This window comes from Ranitomeya variabilis, chromosome 6 (genome assembly GCF_051348905.1).
Source record: "Ranitomeya variabilis isolate aRanVar5 chromosome 6, aRanVar5.hap1, whole genome shotgun sequence".
Lineage (NCBI taxonomy): Eukaryota > Metazoa > Chordata > Amphibia > Anura > Dendrobatidae > Ranitomeya > Ranitomeya variabilis.
Window position 1 is genome coordinate 543,361,645 of NC_135237.1, and position 24,782 is coordinate 543,386,426.

The 24,782-nt window shown below is 42.4% G+C and overlaps 1 protein-coding gene across 8 annotated transcripts in view; it reads right to left on the minus strand.

Annotated features, from left to right (window-relative positions):
• Positions 1-24,782, minus strand: part of LOC143783036 (uncharacterized) — a 251,852-nt gene that overhangs the window by 217,695 nt on the left and 9,375 nt on the right. For 4 of the 8 annotated variants that reach the window (XM_077271204.1, XM_077271208.1, XM_077271201.1 and 1 more), the window contains exons 2-4: positions 16,136-16,251; positions 14,468-14,581; positions 13,277-13,353 (exon numbers count right to left, since the gene is read on the minus strand). In XM_077271204.1, the coding sequence (XP_077127319.1) occupies positions 13,277-13,353; positions 14,468-14,496 (106 nt within the window). In that variant the 5' untranslated portion in view covers positions 14,497-14,581; positions 16,136-16,251. Of the gene's footprint in view, positions 1-13,276; positions 13,354-14,467; positions 14,582-16,135; positions 16,252-18,212; positions 18,333-24,782 lie in introns of those variants that run through there. The other 4 variants (XM_077271209.1, XM_077271205.1, XM_077271207.1 and 1 more) reach the window with 2 other exon arrangements.

A 24,782-nucleotide genomic window follows, 5' to 3' on the forward strand; every position in this document is an offset into this window, starting at 1 on the left:
GGCCCACTGAGTGAGAGATGGCACACACAGGAGTCAGGAGTGGCACACAAGCAGAAAGGGCAATATTAATCTCCCACTGTTTTATTTTTTTTTCTTTTTCAGGGAGACTTTAGAAACCAAATAATAAAAAATAAATAGGCTTTCTATGGCCCACTGAGTGAGAGATGGCACACACAGGAGTCAGGAGTGGCACACAAGCAGAAAGGGCAATACTAATCTCCCACTGTTTTCTTTTTTTTTTCTTTTTCAGGGAGACTTTAGAAACAAAATAATAAATAAATAGGCTTTCTATGGCCCACTGAGTGAGAGATGGCACACACAGGAAGTCAGGAGTGGCACACAAGCAGAAAGGGCAATATTAATCTCCCACTGTTTTCTTTTTTTTTTCTTTTTCAGGGAGACTTTAGAAACCAAATAATAAAAAATAAATAGGCTTTCTATGGCCGACTGAGTGAGAGATGGCACACACAGGAGTCAGGAGTGGCACACAAGCAGAAAGGGCAATATTAATCTCCCACTGTTTTATTTTTTTTTTCTTTTTCAGGGAGACTTTAGAAACCAAATAATAAAAAATAAATAGGCTTTCTATGGCCGACTGAGTGAGAGATGGCACACACAGGAGTCAGGAGTGGCACACAAGCAGAAAGGGCAATATTAATCTCCCACTGTTTTATTTTTTTTTTTCTTTTTCAGGGAGACTTTAGAAACCAAATAATAAAAAATAAATAGGCTTTCTATGGCCGACTGAGTGAGAGATGGCACACACAGGAGTCAGGAGTGGCACACAAGCAGAAAGGGCAATATTAATCTCCCACTGTTTTCTTTTTTTTTTCTTTTTCAGGGAGACTTTAGAAACCAAATAATAAAAAATAAATAGGCTTTCTATGGCCCACTGAGTGAGAGATGGCACACACAGGAGTGGCACACAAGCCCTGACTGAGGCCAATATTTTTCTCCCACTGATTGATGTAGTGTTTTTTTTTCAGGTAGATTTTAGAACCCAAATCAAGCAAAAAAATTAATAGGCTTTCTATGGCCCACTGAGTGAGAGATGGCACACACAGGAGTCAGGAGTGGCACACAAGCCCTGACTGAGGCCAATATTTTTCTCCCACTGATTGATGTAGTGTTTTTTTTTCAGGTAGATTTTAGAACCCAAATCAAGCAAAAAAATTAATAGGCTTTCTATGGCCCACTGAGTGAGAGATGGCACACACAGGAGTCAGGAGTGGCACACAAGCCCTGACTGAGGCCAATCTTTTTCTCCCACTGATTGATGTAGTGTTTTTTTTTTCAGGTAGATTTTAGAACCCAAATCAAGCAAAAAAATTAATAGGCTTTCTATGGCCCACTGAGTGAGAGATGGCACACACAGGAGTCAGGAGTGGCACACAAGCCCTGACTGAGGCCAATATTTTTCGCCCACTGATTGATGTAGTGTTTTTTTTTTCAGGTAGATTTTAGAACCCAAATCAAGCAAAAAAATTAATAGGCTTTCTATGGCCCACTGAGTGAGAGATGGCACACACAGGAGTCAGGAGTGGCACACAAGCCCTGACTGAGGCCAATATTTTTCTCCCACTGATTGATGTAGTGTTTTTTTTTCAGGTAGATTTTAGAACCGAAATCAAGCAAAAAAATTAATAGGCTTTCTATGGCCCACTGAGTGAGAGATGGCACACACAGGAGTCAGGAGTGGCACACAAGCAGAAAGGGCAATATTAATCTCCCACTGTTTTATTTATTTTTTCTTTTTCAGGGAGACTTTAGAAACCAAATAATAAAAAATAAATAGGCTTTCTATGGCCCACTGAGTGAGAGATGGCACACACAGGAGTCAGGAGTGGCACACAAGCAGAAAAGGCAATATTAATCTCCCACTGTTTTATTTTTTTTTTCTTTTTCAGGGAGACTTTAGAAACAAAATAAAAAATAAATAGGCTTTCTATGGCCCACTGAGTGAGAGATGGCACACACAGGAGTCAGGAGTGGCACACAAGCAGAAAGGGCAATATTAATCTCCCACTGTTTTATTTATTTTTTCTTTTTCAGGGAGACTTTAGAAACCAAATAATAAAAAATAAATAGGCTTTCTATGGCCCACTGAGTGAGAGATGGCACACACAGGAGTCAGGAGTGGCACACAAGCAGAAAAGGCAATATTAATCTCCCACTGTTTTATTTTTTTTTTCTTTTTCAGGGAGACTTTAGAAACAAAATAATAAAAAATAAATAGGCTTTCTATGGCCCACTGAGTGAGAGATGGCACACACAGGAGTCAGGAGTGGCACACAAGCAGAAAGGGCAATACTAATCTCCCACTGTTTTATTTTTTTTTTCTTTTTCAGGGAGACTTTAGAAACCAAATAATAAAAAATAAATAGGCTTTCTATGGCCCACTGAGTGAGAGATGGCACACACAGGAGTCAGGAGTGGCACACAAGCCCTGACTGAGGCCAATATTTTTCTCCCACTGATTGATGTAGTGTTTTTTTTTCAGGTAGATTTTAGAACCCAAATCAAGCAAAAAAATTAATAGGCTTTCTATGGCCCACTGAGTGAGAGATGGCACATACAGGAGTCAGGAGTGGCACACAAGCCCTGACTGAGGCCAATATTTTTCTCCCACTGATTGATGTAGTGTTTTTTTTTCAGGTAGATTTTAGAACCCAAATCAAGCAAAAAAATTAATAGGCTTTCTATGGCCCACTGAGTGAGAGATGGCACACACAGGAGTCAGGAGTGGCACACAAGCCCTGACTGAGGCCAATATTTTTCTCCCACTGATTGATGTAGTGTTTTTTTTTCAGGTAGATTTTAGAACCCAAATCAAGCAAAAAAATTAATAGGCTTTCTATGGCCCACTGAGTGAGAGATGGCACACACAGGAGTCAGGAGTGGCACACAAGCCCTGACTGAGGCCAATATTTTTCGCCCACTGATAGATGTAGTGTTTTTTTTTTCAGGTAGATTTTAGAACCCAAATCAAGCCAAAAAATTAATAGGCTTTCTATGGCCCACTGAGTGAGAGATGGCACACACAGGAGTCAGGAGTGGCACACAAGCCCTGACTGAGGCCAATATTTTTCTCCCACTGATTGATGTAGTGTTTTTTTTTCAGGTAGATTTTAGAACCCAAATCAAGCAAAAAAATTAATAGGCTTTCTACGGCCCACTGAGTGAGAGATGGCACACACAGGAGTCAGGAGTGGCACACAAGCCCTGACTGAGGCCAATATTTTTCTCCCACTGATTGATGTAGTGTTTTTTTTCAGGTACATTTTAGAACCCAAATCAAGCAAAAAAATTAATAGGCTTTCTATGGCCTACTGAGTGAGAGATGGCACACACAGGAGTCAGGAGTGGCACACAAGCCCTGACTGAGGCCAATATTTTTCTCCCACTGATTGATGTAGTGTTTTTTTTTCAGGTAGATTTTAGAACCCAAATCAAGCAAAAAAATTAATAGGCTTTCTATGGCCCACTGAGTGAGAGATGGCACACACAGGAGTCAGGAGTGGCACACAAGCCCTGACTGAGGCCAATATTTTTCTCCCACTGATTGATGTAGTGTTTTTTTTTTCAGGTAGATTTTAGAACCCAAATCAAGCAAAAAAATTAATAGGCTTTCTATGGCCCACTGAGTGAGAGATGGCACACACAGGAGTCAGGAGTGGCACACAAGCCCTGACTGAGGCCAATATTTTTCTCCCACTGATTGATGTAGTGTTTTTTTTTCAGGTAGATTTTAGAACCCAAATCAAGCAAAAAAATTAATAGGCTTTCTATGGCCCACTGAGTGAGAGATGGCACACACAGGAGTCAGGAGTGGCACACAAGCCCTGACTGAGGCCAATATTTTTCTCCCACTGATTGATGTAGTTTTTTTTTTTCAGGTAGATTTTAGAACCCAAATCAAGCAAAAAAATTAATAGGCTTTCTATGGCCCACTGAGTGAGAGATGGCACACACAGGAGTCAGGAGTGGCACACAAGCCCTGACTGAGGCCAATATTTTTCTCCCACTGATTGATGTAGTGATTTTTTTTCAGGTAGATTTTAGAACCCAAATCAAGCAAAAAAATTAATAGGCTTTCTATGGCCCACTGAGTGAGAGATGGCACACACAGGAGTCAGGAGTGGCACACAAGCAGAAAGGGCAATATTAATCTCCCACTGTTTTATTTTTTTTTTCTTTTTCAGGGAGACTTTAGAAACAAAATAATAAAAAATAAATAGGCTTTCTATGGCCCACTGAGTGAGAGATGGCACACACAGGAGTCAGGAGTGGCACACAAGCAGAAAGGGCAATATTAATCTCCCACTGTTTTCTTTTTTTTTTCTTTTTCAGGGAGACTTTAGAAACAAAATAATAAAAAATAAATAGGCTTTCTATGGCCCACTGAGTGAGAGATGGCACACACAGGAGTCAGGAGTGGCACACAAGCAGAAAGGGCAATATTAATCTCCCACTGATTGATGTAGTGATTTTTTTTCAGGTAGATTTTAGAACCCAAATCAAGCAAAAAAATTAATAGGCTTTCTATGGCCCACTGAGTGAGAGATGGCACACACAGGAGTCAGGAGTGGCACACAAGCCCTGACTGAGGCCAATATTTTTCTCCCACTGATTGATGTAGTGATTTTTTTTCAGGTAGATTTTAGAACCCAAATCAAGCAAAAAAATTAATAGGCTTTCTATGGCCCACTGAGTGAGAGATGGCACACACAGGAGTCAGGAGTGGCACACAAGCAGAAAGGGCAATATTAATCTCCCACTGTTTTATTTTTTTTTTCTTTTTCAGGGAGACTTTAGAAACAAAATAATAAAAAATAAATAGGCTTTCTATGGCCCACTGAGTGAGAGATGGCACACACAGGAGTCAGGAGTGGCACACAAGCAGAAAAGGCAATATTAATCTCCCACTGTTTTCTTTTTTTTTTCTTTTTCAGGGAGACTTTAGAAACAAAATAATAAAAAATAAATAGGCTTTCTATGGCCCACTGAGTGAGAGATGGCACACACAGGAGTCAGGAGTGGCACACAAGCAGAAAGGGCAATATTAATCTCCCACTGATTGATGTAGTGATTTTTTTTCAGGTAGATTTTAGAACCCAAATCAAGCAAAAAAATTAATAGGCTTTCTATGGCCCACTGAGTGAGAGATGGCACACACAGGAGTCAGGAGTGGCACACAAGCCCTGACTGAGGCCAATATTTTTCTCCCACTGATTGATGTAGTGTTTTTTTTTCAGGTAGATTTTAGAACCCAAATCAAGCAAAAAAATTAATAGGCTTTCTATGGCCCACTGAGTGAGAGATGGCACACACAGGAGTCAGGAGTGGCACACAAGCCCTGACTGAGGCCAATATTTTTCTCCCACTGATTGATGTAGTGATTTTTTTTCAGGTAGATTTTAGAACCCAAATCAAGCAAAAAAATTAATAGGCTTTCTATGGCCCACTGAGTGAGAGATGGCACACACAGGAGTCAGGAGTGGCACACAAGCAGAAAGGGCAATATTAATCTCCCACTGTTTTATTTTTTTTTTCTTTTTCAGGGAGACTTTAGAAACAAAATAATAAAAAATAAATAGGCTTTCTATGGCCCACTGAGTGAGAGATGGCACACACAGGAGTCAGGAGTGGCACACAAGCAGAAAGGGCAATATTAATCTCCCACTGTTTTCTTTTTTTTTTCTTTTTCAGGGAGACTTTAGAAACAAAATAATAAAAAATAAATAGGCTTTCTATGGCCCACTGAGTGAGAGATGGCACACACAGGAGTCAGGAGTGGCACACAAGCAGAAAGGGCAATATTAATCTCCCACTGATTGATGTAGTGATTTTTTTTCAGGTAGATTTTAGAACCCAAATCAAGCAAAAAAATTAATAGGCTTTCTATGGCCCACTGAGTGAGAGATGGCACACACAGGGATGGCACTCTAGCAGAAATGCCAATCTTAATCTCCCACAAAAAAAAAACAAAAACAACAAAAAAAAAAACTGTCCTACAATTACTATCTCCCTGCAGTAATCTCAGCCAGGTATGGCAGGCAGCAATAAGGAGTGGACTGATGCACAAATTAAATAAAAAGTGTGGACAAACAAAAAAGATAGCTGTGCAGAAAGGAAGGAACAAGAGGATATCTGCTTTGAAAAAAGCAGTTGGTTTGCACAGTGGCGTACACACAGCAATACAGCTATCAGGGAGCCTTCTAGGGCAGCCCAATGAGCTACAGCGCTGAGAGAAAAAAAAAAAATGTAGCTTCCACTGTCCCTGCACACCGAAGGTGGTGTTGGACAGTGGAAATCGCTACAGCACAAGCGGTTTGGTGGTTAATGGACCCTGCCTAACGCTCTCCCTGCTTCTAATGAAGCAGCAGCAACCTCTCCCTAAGCTCAGAGCAGCAGCAGTGAGATGGCGGTCGGCGGGAACGCCCCTTTATAGCCCCTGTGACGCCGCAGACAGCAAGCCAATCACGGCAATGCCCTTCTCTAAGATGGTGGGGACCAGGACCTATGTCATCACGCTGCCCACACTCTGCGTTAACCTTCATTGGCTGAGAAATGGCGCTTTTCGCGTCATTGAAACGCGACTTTGGCGCGAAAGTCGCGTACCGCATGGCCGATGCAACGCTGGGATCGGCTCGGTTTCATGAGACGCCGACTTTGCCAAAAGTCGGCGACTTTTGAAAATGAACGACCCGTTTCGCTCAACCCTACCCACCACATAATCCCTGTGATGAGAAAAAAAACACCAAAGAATGACACAAACTATGATTCATAAGCATTTCTGTCTTATCTTTAGAACAAGCGCACGTCTAAAAATGTTAGAAGAGAAATGTACAAAAATGGGTAATTGAGATGAAATTATTACATTTTCGTGTTTCTTCCATTCTTTAAAGTGGACTTATTACTTACTAAAAAAACTGCATTAACCCCTTAACCCCCGGAGGTATTTTTGTTTTTTACATTTTCGTTTTTTGCTCCCTTTCTTCTCAGATCCATAATTTTTTATTTTTCCGTCAATATGGCAATGAGAGGGCTTGTTCTTTGCGGGACGAGTTGTACTTTTGAACGACACCATTGGTTTTAACATATCGTGCTCTGGAAAACGGGGAAAAAATCCAAGTGTGGTGAAATTGCAAAAAAATGGAATGCTTCAATAGTCTCCATGGGAGACTAGAAGCTGCCATAACCTGATCAGCTCTGCTACATACAGGCGATGATCAGATCCCCTGTATGTAGCAGAATTACTCACTTGCTATGAGCGCCGACCACCGGTGTGGAGCTTGGCAGTGGTGTCTCAAAGCTAATTGTTGTGTTTATTCCTTGTCCGTCTCGTGTTTGTCACTAAACCCTGTGTTTGTAACATCTGCAATGATGAAGCCAGTGCACTAGCCAGGGCAGTGTGAGGTGACAGCGAGGGACGAGGTTCCCGACAGTGGCGGGGGAAGGACTCACTTGAGGCGTTAGGGGAGTGCAGGGTCAGGCTCAGGTTTAAGCAGGAGGTGACAATTCCTCATTTCCCAATTGGTAGGGCCTTCCTCACCCCTTTACCATTCTGTTGTGTGTCATGCCGTTTGCCGCCCCCCCCCCGTGGGGTTGCTTTATCTATCGTGACATTATCAACGACTGATACATTTTTCCAGGGCATCGATGGCCCAAGCACAGGCTTTTGCTCAGCTGATTCAGACCCTCACTGATGAGGTTAAGGAGCTGCGCTGTCAGGTGGTGCAGCAGCTTCAGCAGGTGTCGGGGTTCTGGGTTTCGGCTCATGAGCAGGCTCAACCGTAACCCAAGGTATATCTCCCTGACATGTTCTCTGGTGGGAAAGATACATTTTTGTTTTTTCAGGAGGCCTGTAAGCTATATTTTAGGCTTGGCCCTCGTTCTTCAGGGAGTGAGGAACAGCGTGTGAGGATTATAGTCTCTCTTCTCAAGGGTGATCCCCAATCCTGGGCCTTCTCCTTGCCGACCGATTCACCTTCTTTGCGGTCGGTGGACGAGTTTTTTGTGGCATAGGCGCTGGTGTTTGGGGATCCTGATGGCGTCTCCCTAGCTGAGTCTAGACTCCGTAAAATCAAACAGGGGGGCCGACCAGCTGAGGAGTACTGCTCAGAGTTTAGGAGATGGGCCACTGACACGCAGTGGAACCCTGCCCTTAGGAGTAATTTCTGTCAGGGTCTGTCACCTAGGCTACAGGATGCTCTGGTGCAGTACGCTACTCCTGGGTCGTTGGAAGCCGCCATGACCCTTGCTATCCGGGTGGATAGACGCCCCAGGGAGAGACATACACCAACCCCCTGTTGTTCTTTCTAGTTAGAACACACCAGTGCAGATGGACGAACCTATTTAGTTGGGAGGAGTCTCTTCTCAAACGGGGTTGCCTGCAGTTCACTGTGGTATGGGGGCATGTTTCTACTGTGGACTTACAGGTCATTACATCAATGTCTGCCCATCTTGTGTCAAAGTATGTACACCATCTCATAAGCTGCGTTCCCCTGGTCGTGTGGAGGGAGGAGACCAGGGTGTGTATATTTCCTCCATCTTTTCATGTACCATTCCTGCTGAAGTGGTGGTTGGTGGGGTTACTGAGACTGTACCGGTGCTTGTGGATAGTGGAGTGTGAGTCATTTTGGTGGATTCTCACTTTGTCTGATGGGTAGGATGGTGGCGAGACCCCTTAGCGTTCAGGCAATTGACTCTGTCCCACTCAGCCAGGGGAGGGTGACCAAAGTCATAGACAACATTAACCTGCGTATAGGGACTCATGAAGAGTCTCTGTCATGCTACATCTTGGAGGGTATGCCAACTCCCATTGTCTTAGGTCTCCCTTGGTTGAAGAAACACAACCCAGTCATAAATTGGCAGTCCATGGAAGTAGTCAGCTGGGACCACAAGTGTAAGGACTGCTGCCTGGGAGCTACGATCTCTGCCGTCCTTCTCCAACATACCCCTTCTTCTCCAGTGGGAGCAGCTGAGGGGCTACAAGGGAGTAGGGGCAGGATTCAGCCCTCACCACAGGTAAACCCTGAGTCTCGGAGTCCTCCCAGGAGGAGAGATCAGGGGAAAAACTATTTATTATATATCCCTTTATACAATATATCATCCAGACTATGTATCTGTGACTGGATATCATGTGATCGGAGTCCAGGACATTTAAAGCCCTGTTGGTTAGCTCAATATACCAGACCCCCTGAGGAAGCAAGAACTAAACATGCGAAACGTGAGTAGCAGGTTTTCTGTTGATGTGGTAACTTTGCAGACTGCACTACATTATGAGTAATAGCTTTTTGCCATATACCTATGAATTGGCATGTTTGTCTGCATATGTCATTTATACCTCAGCACACATCTCCTCAGCACTCATTCTGCCTGTAGGCCATCTCCTCAATATTCCTCCCTGACCTCAGGCTGACTCCACAGCATTTCTCTCTGCCCTCAGGCCATCTACTCAGTGCTCCTCTCTGCTCTTAGGCCATAAACTCAGCTCTCCCTTTTCCCTCAGGCCATCTAATCAGCACTCCTCTCTCCTCAGTGCTCCTCTCTGATGATACTGGAAATGATACTGGGAATTTAATCCACAGACAGAAACACTTGTACAGTAGTACTTATCTAATCCATAAAGCATATTTTACAAAAAAAAAGTGAATTTTGATACTGCCAATTCAAACTACTAATTCTGGCATCTGTTTCAAACTCTCAAAAATAAATGGAATCCGAATGAACATTGTCGTTTGAAATTCACACATTTCTTAATGATAATAGAATAATATCTCTTTAGCTCCTGTGAGAACAATAAAGCTATAGGTACCCTTCTACTAACACAATTGTTGCCCCAAATGGCCTGTCATACCTATATTTTTTATAGCCCTAGAATTTTTTTTTGAAGTCTGTGTTTTTTAGAGTGTCACACAAAATAACACACTTCTGTCACTTTATACTCTACTTATGCCACTCCACAAGTGAAGTAACAATTATGACTTTTTAAAAAGTCACATCTCAGAAATCTAGGTAAGGTCAGTTTCACACATTGAGCATTCACGGTCCTAATTTAGGATTTCAATGCCTAGGCCGGCTATGGGTTTCCAGGTATATATATATATATATATACATATATATAGATATAGGTATATCAGGCTATTGAGTTCAGGTCAGGAGACCCACGGCCGATCAGACATCACAATCCGTACTAGGACCATGAAACTTGGACATGTAAAACCTGTCTATTTTATAACTAACCATGTCTACTTTCTCGCATGAACTTCAAAAGTACCCAGAGCAGGGTAAAATCGCAAAGAATTGTGTAAGTTTTGTGTGCCATAATTTAACTTATTGATACTAGAAAACCAGTGAAAACACTTTGATAAATTTCCCTCTGTAAGTCAATAAAATGATGTGAATCACAAAAAGGGCACACACAAAACCTATCAGAAACTCCCTCAGAAAAAAGTTGTCTGAGTCTGCCAAGATTGGCGAACCTTATGCTGAGGTGTATCACAAGCAAAAGAGGGTCAGAGGTATAAATGCAAAGTAATTCCGTTGACTTAAGGTACCGTCACATTAAGCGACGCTGCAGCGATAGCGACAGCGATGCCGATCGCTGCAGCGTCGCTGTTTGGTCGCTGGAGAGCTGTCACACAGACCGCTCTCCAGCGACCAACGATGCCGAGGTCCCCGGGTAACCAGGGTAAGCATCGGGTTGCTAAGCGCACGGCCGCGCTTAGTAACCCGATGTTTACCCTGGTTACCAGCGTAAAAGTTAAAAAAACAAACAGCACATACTCACCTGCGCGTCCCCCAGCCTCTGCTTCCTGACACTGACTGAGCTCCGGCCCTAACAGCACAGCGGTGACGTCACCGCTGTGCTTTCACTTTCAGTTTAGGGCCGGCGCTCAGTCAGTGTCAGGAAGCAGAGGCTGGGGGACGCGCTGGTGAGTATGTGCTGTTTGTTTTTTTAACTTTTACGCTGGTAACCAGGGTAAACATCGGGTTACTAAGCGCGGCCCTGCGCTTAGTAACCCGATGTTTACCCTGGTTACCAGTGTAAAATATCGCTGGTATCCTTGCTTTTGCTGTCAAACACGGCGATACACGGCGACCTAGCGACCAAATAAAGTGCAGACCTTCTAGCAGCGACCAGCAATTTCACAGCGGGATCCAGATCGCTGCTGCGTGTCAAATACAGCGATATCGCTATCCAGGTCGCTGCAACGTCACGGATCGCTGGCGATATCGCCTAGTGTGACGGTACCTTTACAGACATGTGTCTTCAGCTGAAGATGTTGTAGACGTAGACATAGTTTGAGCAGTCTAAGACTAAATAGATAATAGCGAAGCCTGTATGTTATGTCAGGAATGATAATATCTTAGACTAGGGAGTTCACCAAAGATTTTAACTTTTTATGAGATGTAGTCAGAGGAGTAACCAAAGTAACACTGGATGCGATCTTGGCCAGACACGTTTTTCTTCTTTTGCGTTTTTCTAGTTAAAATCAGAATGGTAACGTCGTCACAGGAAACTACATTAAAATTTTGAAGATGATTAATAAACAAGTGTCATAACAAGTAAGCTGATTGCAGCAGTTCATTTTTTTAGAAACTTTTTTGAGTAGTTTAGGCTACTTTCACACTAGCGTTAACTGCATTACGTCTCAAAACGTCTTTTTTCAGAAAAAACGCATCCAGCAAAAGTTTTTGCTGGATGCGTTTTTTCCCCATAGACTTGTATTGGCGACGTATTGCGACGGATTGGCATACGTCGTGTCCGTTTTACGACGGATGCGTCGAAATTTGGCCACACGTCGTCGCCAAAAAACGTTGCTTGTAACGTTTTTTGTCTCCGCCTAAAAAACGTGTCGCGACGCATCCTGCGGCATACGTCGTTGGCTACAATGGAAGCCTATGAGCGACGGATGCGTCGGGACACGTCGTACGACGCAATGCAGCGCTGCAATACGTTTTTTTACACTGAGCATGCTCGGAAGCTGGATTTTGTTGCCAATTGGCCAGACACCCCCAAATCTATATAAACCTGGCCTGGGCCTTCAACCCCACATATGCCAGCAAGACCCAGAGAGAAGACTGCCAGCCACAAGACCCCAGCCAGCCACGTATTTAAGTGCCACGTATATAAGTGCCACGTATATAAGTGCCACGTATATAAGTGCCACGTATATCAGTGCCACGTATATCAGTGCCACGTATATCAGTGCCACGTATATCAGTGCCACGTATATCAGTGCCACGTATATCAGTGCCACGTACTGTAAATACTATAACTACGTGGTTATACGTGGCACTTAAATACGTGGCACTGAAATACGTGGCACTGAAATACGTGGCACTGAAATACGTGGCACTGAAATACGTGGCACTATGACTGTCAGAAAATGTTCATTAAACGGTTAGGGGTGAGGTTAGGGGTAGGGTTAGGGTTTGGATCCCTTTATCATCATCCGTAGTTCATTAATCGGATGTATCCAGAGTCGCCTCCGTCTCCGTTGCTGCAGAAGCATCCTCTGTTTTTCCGCTGCCGCCTCCTTCTCCCGCACTATGATATCCAGGCGATTCGTCTCAAAGATAATGTCGGTAACCAAACTAGCAATGCTCACAAGAACACCTTCCATCGCTGCCACAAAACTAAAACCCTCAAAGATGGGCTGTAAAAACAGTAACTATATAGTTTTCCATATTTTCCAGTAGCCAATCAAATTTGGGAGCCTCCCATTTTAAAAACGGATCAGTCGTAAAAACGGATGCAACGGATGGTAAAAACGGATGCAACGTATGCAACGCATCCAGTATTTTCGACGGAAACGTTTAACGGATTTGCGACGGATCCGTCGAAATGCTGTATGCGTTGCATACGTTTTTCACTTTTTTGACGCATCCGTTTTTTCGGCAAAAAAACGGATTTGCGACGTAATGCAGTTAACGCTAGTGTGAAAGTAGCCTTAATGACATCCGGAAGACAAATAGCCCCCCCAAAAAACAATGACAGTTACATTAGTTTCTCCGAAGTTAACTAAAGGGGTATTCCAGAAAAAAATAAAAATAGGAATAAAAATGAGTCCAAATCTCAGGAGTAAAACAAATAAATGTCAGATTTTGGAGAATAATGGCACCAAGTAAAAAGAAAAAGATATATATATATATATATATATATATATATATATATATATATATATATATATATACACACAGTATATTGAACTGCCTATTCTTCAACATGACAGTGAAGGTGCTGAAGAAGCTGTTGTGTCCCTACCTTGAGGATGCTTGGTTCTTTTCATTAGTACTCCTGTGCTTCTCTTCTTCATCCTTTCATAGACTGGCCACCTCAATCTGGTATTTTGGGGGGTGGGAAAACGAAATATAAAAGTAACATACCGTAATAATAATAACATGATTTATTGATTATCTTGCGTTTGATAAAAGTTCAAAACCATCCTCAATTGCTTTATTGGGTGATAGTAAACAAATTCCACCTGCAAAATCTTTGCATATCCCAAAGCAAGATATTGAGGCGCTACATAAGATTGTAAAAGGATATTGTAGAAACAATAAAGACTTGCCAACTAAAATGTAATGTCTATGATCCGTTGGGCTAGAAAGTTGCTACTATTATGCTCCTGAAAACGGAGGCCCCTGTCTAAGTTAGGCTTCTTTCACACTAGCGTCGGGCTCGGCCCGTCGCAGTGCGTCGGGCCGAGGTCCCCGACGCTGGCGCTGTCTCCGCCGCACAACGGGGGCAGAGGATGCATTTTTCCAGCGCATCCGTTGCCCCATTGTGAGGTGCGGGGAGGTGGGGGCGGAGTTCCGGCCGCGCATGCGCGGTCGGAAAAAGCAGACAGTCGGGAGCAAAAAACGTTACATGTAACGTTTTTTGCTCCCGACGGTCCGCCACTGCACGACGCAACCGTCGCACGACGGTTGCGACGTGTGTCATTGCGTCGCTAATGTTAGTCAATGCAGAAAAAACGCATCCTGCAAGCACTTTTGCAGGATGCGTTTTTTCGGCAAAACGACGCATTTGCTACGTAATGCAGTTACTGCTAGTGTGAAAGTAGCCTTAGATTCATGCCTAATTAGTTAGAATCTGTACAGAAAGAGCCTCCTGAAAGGTGTTTAGTCGGTCCACCAACACCAGGAGGGGGTCCCATTTTATACTTTGCTTTGGGCCCCCCATGTACCATTAGGGCAGAATTTAGTATATAAATACATAAAAATGAGTCACAGAAAAGTAGACGTGACATCAACATATGATATGAACGGCAATATGACAATAAATGAACTCCCGTAGGGTCCAAGGGGTTCCTTCATTCCTCCAAGGATGATTAGCTCGCTTTTCATCAACCCTTGTTAAGATCCTTAAATTTTAAAATCCGCATAATAGATTTTTTTGTGGGATAAGTTTCTATTGGCGCTATTTTGGGGTACATAACATTTATTGACTTACTTTTTTCTTCCTCTTCTTCCAAGAGCCATAACTTTTTTATTTCTCTGTGGACATAGCCAAATGAGGACTGAGTTGTAGTTTTGAAAGCCACCGTCCACTTTACCATATAAGATACTGAAAAGCGGAAAACAGTGGGTTGAAATGGGGAAAAAAACTATTCTGTCGTTTGTTTGTTGAATTTTATTTTTGTTTTTTACAGTATTCATGTGCGGTAAAAATGACCTGGCCACATGATTCATCAGATCATGTATAATAACATCAAAGCAAAAATTTACTTACCGTATATACTCGAGTATAAGCCAACCCGATTATAAGCCGAGACACCTAGTTGTGCCACAAAATACTGGGTAAGGTTATAGACTCGAGTATAAGCTGTGTCTCCTCATCCCCATCCTGTTATGCAAAAAAATGTGCTGAAAAACTTGGCTTATATATGAGTATATACAGTATTTGAGAACTTTGTAAAAAGAAATTGTTTTGTGTCACCTTTATCTGAAAGTCAAAATGTTATATTCTTCCATTGATAGTTGAGAGTTTTTTGCTGACTGGGCCAAATTTTTTAAATCTGACCAATGTCACTTTATGTGGTAACAATTCTGGAACGCTTCAACATATCCCATTGATTTGGACATAGTTTTTTCCTGACACATTGTACTTTATGATTATGGTAAATTTAGGTCGATATGTTTTGTGTTTATAAAAAATATCAGGAATTTGACAACAATATAAAAAAAAATTGAAATTTTTAAATAATAATCCCTTTAATAAAGATAGTTATACCATAGAAAAACATTAATAACACTTCCCACATGTCTGCTTTAAATCGGCACATTTGTAAAATGTTATTTTATTTTGTTAGCACTTTAGCAGGTTTAAAAATGTAGCAGCATTTTTTCCTTTTTCCAAGGAAATTTACTAAATTATTTTTTTTTAGGGACCCATCCAGGTTTGAAGTGACTTTGGGGGTCCTATATATTGGAAACCCCCCAAAAGTGATATCATTTTAAAAACAGCGCCCCTCGACATATTGAAAACTGCAGTCAGGTAGTTTATTTACACTTCAGGTAATTTTCAGGAATTAATGCAAAGTAACATGACAGGAATGAAAAAGTGTATTTTTACCACCTAAGTGTTGTTAACTTCTGAACAACTTACTATAACTGCCAGACTCTAAAGCCGCTATTTAGTTGTGAATAGACACGGCAAACATCAGGACCATGCCATCAAGATCTCAGGGTACCGATGGGGCAATTTTCTCACTAGCTATAGTAACATTAAAAATATGTTCACACCAGTATTTTGTTTTTTTGTTTCTATTGAAAGCCACAACCTCTTCACTGTTCGGATCCATCATATTCCACACATATCAGTTACCTAAGGACCTCATGGAAGTCCCAATTGGGTCCTTTAGTTTTTCCATAATTTTTGCATACTGAAAAGTGATGCTATTTTTGCTTTGAAAGTCATAAAAAGACTTTAAAAAAATTAAACAAAAGTAGAAGAAATGGAAAAGTGTAAATTTAGCATTCATGCTTTTACATTTTTTACAACAAACATAAAAATAATAAATTTACCATATAATAATAAGGATTTAAAACAATGTTCTGAATAAAATAAACGTCACATCTACACTGAGCGAGGAATCGAACCATGAATGTAAGTACTTACTGTGGTAAATACTGATGATCTTCTCACTTGCATGTTCACTTGGGTGAAGTAAAAATATCGCTAGAGAATAATCTGACTTAAGCTTTCTTACAGGATATGAAAAAACGTGAGCATGTCTATAAGAAACAAAGGAGTTACTCCCAAACATTACAGGAATGCTTATTATGTCATTACAAACATGTATTCTTGCTTATTCAAAGTATTTAAGAAAATGATTCAAAGCTTCTGTCGACGGTCACCAAGGATTGTAAAGGAGGAGTCCGCTGGGTTTCTCTTTGCATCGCTTCTAGCGTAAAAACAATATATAATACAGATTTCAATTAAATATGTTTTGTAGTTTATAGAGCAGGGGTTGAGGAATCTTTTTTCTGTCAAGGGCCATTTGGATATTTATACCATCCTTCCCACTGGGCTGGGAAATATACATCACTGGAGACACTGGGGTGGGGCATATACATCACTGGAGATACTGGGCTGGGAGGTATACGTCACTGGAGACACTGGGCTGGGGCATATACATCACTGGAGACACTGGGCTGGGGCATATACATCACTGGAGACACTGGGCTGCGGCATATACATCACTGGAGACACTGGGCTGGGGCATATACATCACTGGAGACACTGGGTCTGGTATATACATCACGACAATGGGCTGAGAATATACATACATCACTGAAGACACACCCTGGGCTGGGCATATACATTACTAGAGGCACTGGGCTGAGGCATAGGCATCACTGGAGACACTGGGCTGGGAATATACATTACTGGAGACATTGGGCTGGGAATATACATCACTGGAGACATTGGGCTGGGAATATACATCACTGGAGACATTGGGCTGGGAATATACATCACTGGAAATTCTGGGCATATACGTGACAGGAGACAATGGACTGGGGCATGCACATCACTAGAGACACTGGGCTGGGGCAAACACATCACTGGAGATACTGGAAAGGGGCATATACATCACTGGAGACACTGGGATGGCAATATACATCACTGGACACACTGGGCTGGGGCATATACATCACTGGAGACATGGGGCTGGGGCATATACATCACTGGAGATACGGGGCTGGGGCATATACATCACTGTAGACACTGGGCTGGGGCATACACATCACTGGAGACGGGCATATACATAACTGAAAACACTGGGCTGGGAATATACATCACTGGAGACATTGGGTTGGGCATATGCATCACTGAAAACACTGGGCTGGGAATATACATCACTGGAGACACTGGGCTGGGGCATATACATCACATACATATATATTATCACTCCTGGCTTTTGATGTCAGACTCCTTCACTATCCCGACTCACGGCTTGTCCGTGAGAAGTGACTCATCATTACACAGTTTGCCCTTCCAGTAATTGTTAGCTACTCACTAATTTAGTTTATCTACACAGAGTCCAGGTGTCCAGGGATATTAGATTTTGATTGATCTCTGTCATAACATGAGGGCATTAACTCCTTCCCGACATGCTCCATACATATACTGCTTTGCGGGAGCTGCGTTCCCGCAAAGAGAAGTATATGTACGGCGCATTAATCACGAGGACTCACACTGAGGCTGCCGTCACATTCAGTATTTGGTCAGTATTTTACATCAGTATTTGTAAGCCAAAACCAGGAGTGGAACAATTAGAGGAAAAGTATAATAGGAACATATGCACAACTTCTGCATTTATCACCCACGCCTGGTTTTGGCTTGCAAATACTGATGTAAAATACTGACCAAATACTGCTAGTGTGACGGCAGCCTGAGCGCCGTGTCAATCAGGTGCGGGTGTCTGCTTTATGTGCTAGCACAGATTGCGGGCATTTAATCCCTCTGATGCCGCTGTCAACAGTGACAGCAACATCGAGGAGCTTTGTGCAGGGAGGGGGCTCCCTGTGTGTTCTCATCAGAACAACTTAAAATTCCCAAAGGGGTATAATTTCCAAAATGGGGTCACTTGAGGGGGGATTCTGCTTTTCTAGCATTTAGGGGCTAACACAATTTTGATGGTACAAATGTATTTTTTCTTCACTGCCCAATGGTGTAAAATTTTGTGACACACCTGTGATGTCAATATGATCATTGCACTCCTAGATGAATTCATTGAGAGGTTTAGTTTGTAAAATGAGTTCCCCTGTGGGGGGTTCCGCTGTTCTTGCACCTCAGGGGCTCTGCCAATGTGACATGGCACCCTCAAACCAGTGTAGCAAAATCTTCTCTGTAATATGATGTACTTCCCTTCTGAGCTTTGCACTGCTCCTGAAAAGTAGTTTTCGACCACACATGGGGTATCGGTGAACTTGAGAGAAAGTGCACAATTTTTGGGGTCCAATTTTTTCTTCTGTTATCCTTGTGAAAATACAAAATTTGGAGGCTAAAAAAAACATAATTGTGGGAAAAATTTGATTTTTTCAAGGCTCAATATTATAAACTTCTGTGAAGCACCTGGGGTTTCAAAGTGCTCACCACACATCTAGATAAGTTCCCCGATGGGTTTAGTTTCCAAAATGGTGTCACTTGTGGGAGGTTTCCACTGTTTAGGCACATCAGGGGCTCTACAAATGCGACATGGCATCCGCTAATTATTCCAGCAAATTTTACATTCAAAAAGTCAAATGGGGCTTCTTCCCTTCCGAGCCCTGCTGTGCGAACAAACAGTGGTTTCCGCCACATATGAGGTAACGTATACATTATATATGGTGTGGGAACCTACTCTGGCACCTTCCGTGGCTGTGCTCATTCTCCAGTTACTCTTATGAAAGTAAAAAAAAATGGGTCTAAAGGTAAAAAAGTTAAATGTTTATTTTTTTCCTTCCACATTCCAACTGATGGATTAATAAACTTCTTGAATGTGGTTTTGAGTACCTTGAAAGGTGCAGTTTTTAGAATTGTGTCACTTTGGGGAATTTTCTGTCATATAGCACCCCAAAGTCACTTCAAATGTGATGTGGTCCCTAAAAAATGGTTTTGTAAAATTTGCTGTAAAAATTAGAAATCGCTGTTCAACTTTCAACCCTTATAACTTTCTAACAAAAAAATTATGTTTCAAAATTGTGCTGATGTAAAGTAGACATGTGGGTAATGGCATTTATTAACTATTTTGTGTGACATGACTGTCTGATTTAGGCCGGGGTCACACTTGCAAGTGCCATGTGAGAAACACGCACCTCAATACCCGGCAGTGCCGCCACCACTCGGGCCGGAGCGTGTGGTTGCATGTATTTCTATGCAGCTGAACACTCCGGTTCCGAGTGCCGGCGGCAGTGTCGGGTATTGAGGCGAGAGACTCGCGCGAGTTTCTCCCATTGCACTTGCAAGTGTGACCCCAGCCTAAATCAGAGAGTCATTTTTCACATCATAGTCATATCAAAGAATTTTTACCACTTTCATGAAGTATAATATATCACAAAAAAACAAACTCAGAATCAGTGGGATCCATTCAAGCGTTCCAGAGTTATGATCTCATAAAGTGACAGTGTTCTTTCAGAATTGAAAAAATTGTCCTGGCCAGGAAGGTGAAAACAGGCTTTGGGGTGAAGGGGTTAAAGATTAATTCCCATCATTGAAAGTTATTAAAGCTGCCCTGCAAAATAATCAGAAATGCATGCATCGGCGAAATCTCTTTGCCTGCTCCTCTTGAGTGACAGGTTCTGCCTGTGTGTGCATCTAGGGAGGAACCTGCCAGTCAATGGTGGAAATTATTTTATCATGTGATGCACTGCAAAGCGGAAAAAAATCCAAGTAGAGCAAAATTGCAAAAAAAATTGAAATTCCATAATTGTTTTTTAGGTTCTTCATTTAGCATGTTCACTATGCAGTAAAACAAATGACCAGGCAATATGATTTTCCAGGTCAGTACCAGTATGCAGATACCAAATGTGTAGTTTCTTCTTTTATTTAAGTGGTAAAAAACAAAATTTGGTGGTGTAAACATTTTCCGTCACCCGTAACCAGAGCTGTGGAGTCCTAAGCCAATCCAGCGACTAGGACTCCTCAATTTCCCTGACTTCCGAATCTACAGCACTGCTTCATTACTGAGCATGTACATAAAGTGCACCGCAGATTCATCTCAACTAAAAGCCTAGATCCTTAGATCAGGAATAGAACAGACATTAATAGGACATTTTATAACTTTCCTAGATTATTAAGAAAACATTTACAGCACATCCTGCATTGCACTACTGTACCCAATTTATTATAAATTTTAGTAGTCTTAGTCATACCTCCCAACTTTTAAAGAATGCAAAGAGGGACAAAGGTAGTGGTGCGCAGTGTGCGCTGCGGCAAATTTTAGGCAACGCCCCTGACCACACCCATTTCACAACTAGTCACACCCATATCCATGCCCCAACCACACCCATTTAGCACTGCTGATCACACTGTTTCATAAACAATAATTATAAACAGAAAAAAATATGGCCACACATGATGCTCCACAATGTATAATGGCCACACAGTGCTGCATACTGTTTAGTGGCCACACATGATGCTCAATACTGTATAATGGCCACACAGTGCTGCATACTGTATAATGGCCACACATGATGCTCAATACTGTATAATGGCCACACATGATGCTCAATACTGTATAATGGCCCCACATGATGCTCAATACTGTATAATGGCCACACATGATGCTCAATACTGTATAATGGCCCCACATGATGCTCAATACTGTATAATGGCCACACAGTGCTGCATACTGTATAATGGCCACACATGATGCTCAATACTGTATAATGGCCACACATGATGCTCAATACTGTATAATGGCCACACAGTGCTGTATACTGTATAATGGCCACAAATGATGCTCAATACTGTAGAATGGCTACACATGATGTTCAATACTGTATAATGGCCCCACATGATGCTCAATACTGTATAATGGCCACACAGTACTCCATACTGTGTAATGGCCACACATGATGCTCAATACTGTGTAATGGCTACACAGTGGTGCATACTGTATAATGGTCCCTCATGATGCTCAATACTGTATAACGGCCACACAGTGCAGCATACTGTATAATGGCCACACTTGATGCTCAATACTGTATAATGGCCATAAAGTGCGCCATAATGTATAATGGCCCCACATGATGCTCAATACTGTATAATGGCCATAAAGTGCGCCATACTGTATAATGGCCCCACATGATGCTCAATACTGTATAATGGCCACACAGTGCTGCATACTGTATAATGGCCACACATGATGCTCAATACTGTATAATGGCCATAAAGTGTGCTATACTGTATAATGGCCCCACATGATGCTCAATACTGTATAATGGCCACACAGTGCTCCATACTATATAATGGCCCGCATGATGCTCAATACTGTATAATGGCCACACAGTACTCCATACTGTGTAATGGCCACACATGATGCTTAATACTGTGTAATGGCTACACAGTGTTGCATACATCATTTAGGACTGCTCTACATGGGTATACCTTGACGTTTAGTGGAGCAGCTTAGAAAACATTTTCTGCAAAAAGTGTATCAACCAAATACCCTGTTTTTTACATCTTTTTACTAGCACTTGCTGATTACTGTGATTTTTTGCAACGGAGTGTTTTTGGTTTTACTGTGCTCTTTTGTGTCTTCAAGTTTCTTGGTGGTGTGTGAACATGTTCCTACAGACTTGTTCACTGTGCAAGTAGCTCATGTGTTTCTGTTTCCATAATTGTTCTCTTGTGTCTACAACACTAGGGTGTTATCCGCCACTCCTTGTGGGCTATCTGCACAAAAGCTGCTCCATTCAGCGTGTCCACATGGACATTTCCATACTGTATAATGGCTCCACATGATGCTCCATACTATATAATGGCCCTACATGATGCTGTGTTCAGTATAATGGCCCCACATGACGATGCCAGTGTACAGTTGGGGATGTAGATGTGTCCCAGCAGCTCTTCTTACAATGCAAAGATTTCACCACCTGTCGCTGTCTACACTGCTGCCTCACAGATCCTGCATACTACAATGTAGCCCAGCTCTGCGAACTCTGCATTCACTCAGACACCACTATCTACTGGTTCCACTCCATAACTGCTGTAGTATATAAAGGATACATATATATATATACACTGTGCCTATGACTAACAGGATGCACTGTATTGCTCTAACTGCTGCCACTACTCCTGGTTATGCCTTGTACTGTAAGCAGAACAGAGCAGGGCCAGCTGCATGTATGTGTGCAACACACATACATGTACCTCAAAATGTCATCTCTCCCTCTCTGAACCACAGCACCAGAAGAAGATACAGAGGGGGGGCATGGCCTAATACAAGGGGGTGTGCCGGCTGCTTCTCCTGCTAGCTGTGCGGGAGAAGTAGAGTCCCGTGCGTGACCGCGGGGCACAACCTCAAAATCGGGACAGTCCCGCAGTATGAGGGACGGTTGGGGGCTATGATCGCCTCTTATTGTAGGAGTTCTGGTGTTTACATTTTTTATTTCTCATTACCATGTTTACCAATCTGGTTAATTAAAGGGGACCTGTCACCCCCCCCCCCCCAGTCGTTTCAAACTAAAAGATCCACCTTGTGCAGCAGTAATGCTGCATTCTGACAAGGTGGCTCTTTTAGTTCTGAGTGCTGTAACTAGAGAAATAATCCGTTTTATAATTTGTCAGAAATACCTTGTCTTCAGTCAAGGAGGCAGGCCGCCCTGCTTGTGAATCCCAGCCCCGCAATGTGAATAAATCATAAGTCACTGCGGGGCTGGGATTCACAAGCAGGGCGGCCACACAGGCGCAGTCACCGAGACTGCATATGAGGAAAGATGGGCAGCGCTCACTGCGCCTGCACCAGGCAGGAAAAAAGAGCGCAGGCGCCGGCTATTTTTAAAACAGCGCTGAGGCGGCGCCCGGCGCCAAGAAGATTTGAGTGACGGCTGTGTGGCATCTGCTGCAGGGGGGAAAGGCCTGCCTCCTTGACTGAAGATAAGGTATTTCTGACAAATTATAAAACGGATTATTTCTCTAGTTACAGCACCCAGACCTAAAAGAGCCACCTTGTCAGAATGCAGCATTACTGCTGCACAAGGTGGCTCTTTTAGTTTGAAACGACTGGGGAGGGGTGACAGGTTCCCTTTAATTTTATATTTTGACAGAATGGACTTTTACTTACGCAACTATACTATTTGTATTTTTTTTCTCAAGAAGGGGGTGATTTGAACTAATATTTTTTTAGAACTTTTTTTTTTTACTTATCAATGTATCTGTTGGTCCCGTTAGGGGACTTGAACCTGCGATCAAAATACAAGAAAACAATGGTGGAATTTCATTTTTTTCCACCACTTTTGAATGATGTCATAAAAACCTATAATTCGCCACACAAAAAAACTGAGCCCTCGCAACCTATATCAATATGGCTCTTTGGAAAAAAATCAAAAACAAAAAATCGTTTGGTCATGAAGAGGTTGTGTTTTTCTTTACACGAACCCGGTGATAAAGTTGTGATAAGGCACAACCCCTTTAACCCCACACGACACATAACGAATATATTTACGTCATTGGCCGTGTCCCTGCCTTTTATGTAGGCTCACACGGTCGCAGGTTTAAACTTTTAACATAACTATTAAATATAGAAATAATAAAAAAAAGTTTTAAAAATATTAAAAAATAAATAAAACACAATTCAAATCACCCCCCCTTTTGCCCCATTAAAAATAAAAGAAAAAAATACACATATTTGGTATCGCTGCGTTCAGAATGTCCGATCTATCAAAATCTAAAGTAAATTATTCCAATCAATAAACGGTGTAACGATAAAAAGAATAAAAATGCCAGAATTATGTTTTTTGGCAATATTGTAATAAAATGCAGTAAGAGGCGATTAAAGCGTTGTATCTACCATATTTTTCGGACTATAAGACGCACCGGACCATAAGGCGCACCTAGGTTCTAGAGAAGGAAATTAGGAAAAAAAAACTAAAGCAAAAAATGTAGTCAATGCTGTACTTAAGATCACCTATCCTGGTAAATATGGTCCCCTCATCCCTATCCTGGTATGCATGGCCCTCATCCCTATCCTGGTATGCATGACCCCCTCATCCCTATCCTGGTATGCATGACCCCCTCATCCCTATCCTGGTATGCATGGGCTCCTCATCCCTATCCTGGTATGCACAGCCCTCATCTACATCCTGGTATGCATGGTTCCTCATCCCTATCCTGGTATGCATGGCCCTCATCCCTATCCTGGTATGCATGGCCTCCTCATCCCTATCCTGGTATGCACGGCCCTCATCCCCATCCTGGTATGCATGGCCCCATCCTTATTCTGGCATGCATGGCCCCATCCTTATTCTGGTATGACTGGCCCTATTTTTATTCTGATATGATTGATTGGCCTCATCCTGTTCCTGGTATGATTGATTGGCTCCATCCCATTCCTGGTATGATTGATGGGCCCCATCCCGTTCTTGGTATGATTGATTGGCCCCATCCCTGTTATAACCCCAATGGCAGAGGGTCTCAGAAGTTATTACCAAGTCTGCAAACACAAAAACCAGCTCATAGGGCAGTGGTAACTAGGCTGACCGTATACCTGATCCTAGCACCACAAATAGCAGCAGCCGGGGAACGTACCTACGTTGGTTCTAGACGTCTCGCGCCAGCC